General features: G+C 46.1%; 2 protein-coding genes across 2 annotated transcripts in view; one reads left to right on the top strand and one right to left on the bottom strand.

The window, feature by feature from the left end:
* Nucleotides 1-49: 49 nt before the first annotated feature.
* Nucleotides 50-287, bottom strand: PPTG_24035 (hypothetical protein; the record flags this gene model as incomplete). The annotated part of the gene is made up of 2 exons (XM_008914869.1): nucleotides 50-101; nucleotides 178-287. 2 exons carry the CDS (start codon nucleotides 285-287, stop codon nucleotides 50-52), a joined length of 162 nt encoding a protein of 53 aa, XP_008913117.1.
* Nucleotides 288-1,516: 1,229 nt separating this feature from the next.
* PPTG_24034 (hypothetical protein) overlaps nucleotides 1,517-2,099 on the top strand; it is a gene marked incomplete at both ends in the record, with an annotated part of 4,104 nt that continues 3,521 nt past the window's right edge. Inside the window, one exon of the mRNA XM_008914868.1 lies at nucleotides 1,517-2,071. Coding sequence (XP_008913116.1) covers nucleotides 1,517-2,071 — 555 coding nt within the window. The remainder of the gene's footprint in view (nucleotides 2,072-2,099) is intronic.

Below are 2,099 nucleotides of genomic sequence, written 5' to 3'. Positions count from 1 at the left end.
CGCACCGTCGTCGACCATGAGTCTCAGGACTTGATCGGGTCACTTCCCATCAATCAGTTTTCTTATTCGCAAAAGCCAACTGGCGCTTCACCACACGGGTGCTGCCTAAGTATGTGCTGCATAAGGTTAGTAAACCCGTTGCGGTTGGTTTGCTTGTGGGCCATGCCGCAACGACACCGGAAGTACTCGAAAACCTCCTCGTCGTACTCGTTGCGGCACGGTCGAAAGTAGAAGCCCGAGATTTGAGCGATGGTGAAGGCACTGGCGGGTCGGTTGGCGCGAACCATGGTCGTTGAGAGAGCGGCTGATGGAAGGTGCGTTGTATCAATGGAAATTGAAAGTAGTTGACAAAGTGGAGAGTTTAGGAGCCGGTTGGTGGTCCGAGAATGACTGGCTGCTGTGAAAATTACTATATAAAAGTACCCTAATAAATGATGATATTATACTAATTGCAAAAAATCAATTATCACATGATCAAGTCAAGATCCTCAAAATACATAATTTACTAAGTATTGTGGTAAATAATGTTATGGCAAATGTATATTTCGGAGGCCCTGTGTGCATGCAGCGATTGAGAGTTCGTGATCGGATGGACATCGAGGAATTCGTTCGCAACCCAAGTGAGCAGGATACAGAAATGGAGACAATCTTGACGGAGGCCTTATTGGACAAATCATCGGACGTTTTATTCATTCAGATGTCGTCTGGTGGGTAGCGCGATCCCGACAATGGTATTGAAGAGAATACAGAGCAGCCTTCCTACGAGGAAAACACTCAACAGAAAGATGTACGCAGTTCGCAGTGTTATCTTTATGCTTACTGACCATCCAGACTTGGAGGATAAGCTTCTGAAAGACCTTCGTCTCCTCCAGAGCAGGATCCGCGACCAAGTAAGATTGGAAAGGAGACATTCATGACCCAGACTTCTATCACTATTTTTTTTTTTAAATGATAAGGAGCTCTTGATGCATTTTTAACACCAATAATATTTTAGTATCAGATTTTGAAAAAATCGTATCAAGTATAACGTTTGACAGGATTATCCTTTATTATGATTTGACTGGGAACCGAGTCGGTGACCCGGTCCGTATCATATCTAACAGGATATCAGTGATGAGAGGTATCAATAGGACAGGATTTACTGTATCTGCTCGTTGTCCCAAGGACAGATTCATCATATGCCGGAGGTTATAAGCTATATCTTTACTGAGACACTTTTACTGCATGTCGGCGAACTACAGAGCAAAAACCGGGATCGATTAGATGAACGACGTGCAAAAATGAATGTGTCGTGCTGTTGTCTTACTCGTGTATTACATATTATTTGATTTTGTTCATCTCATCTCGAACAGCTTGAGACGGGCTCACATGTCATCCAGCAAGTTCGACAAGTCCACGCTTCTCGGTATCTCTATTACATGGCTCTGTTTAACACTCCAATGAGTCATTGAAGCTCCGTTTGTCATTGGTAATGACCTCACTTTGAAAATAACCTCAGCCCAACCAGCCTGTAAGGATGGATCAAGGACACTACGTGCAGGCGCCAGACGCCCATGAATCGGCAAAAGCACCATCTATCCCCTTTAGTCAACTCCCCAACCCGTTGGCGAAGGCCTCATTACCGTCGGTAGTGTTCGCCCAATGGATCCAGCCTATGATCTCACTGGGCTCTCGTCGAATTCTGGAGCTCGAAGACGTTTGGCCTCCTTGTCCAAGGGACGAGTCCGAGGCGCTGGAGAAACGTTTTAAGCGAGCCTATGACCCGAATCATAGGTTCATTTTCGGTATCTCACCGGTATTCATGGCCTACGTGAAGGTGTTTCGAGCGGACCTCGCAATCGTGCTCGCCGGGTGTGTCGTTTACGTGTTGGCCTTAGGGCTGCAAACGTACGTAACGAGAGCTCTGCTGGAATTCCTGAATGGAGAGGAGAACGTTTTCCACATTTCAAGTGGCTACTGGCTTATGGCCATGATGACCAGCAGTTCACTGGTCGCTGTGTGCGTGCTTAACTACCTCTTTTTCATCGATTCGCGCATTGGCTCCAATATGCGCACGTTGACAATGTCTCTGGTATACAACAAAGCACTGAAACTATCCA

The sequence above is a fragment of the Phytophthora parasitica genome (assembly GCF_000247585.1).
Source record: "Phytophthora parasitica INRA-310 unplaced genomic scaffold supercont2.64, whole genome shotgun sequence".
NCBI classification, from domain to species: Eukaryota; Oomycota; class Peronosporomycetes; order Peronosporales; family Peronosporaceae; genus Phytophthora; species Phytophthora nicotianae.
Note: the sequence above shows the minus strand (reverse complement) of the source record. Positions and strands in the feature narration are given on the sequence as shown.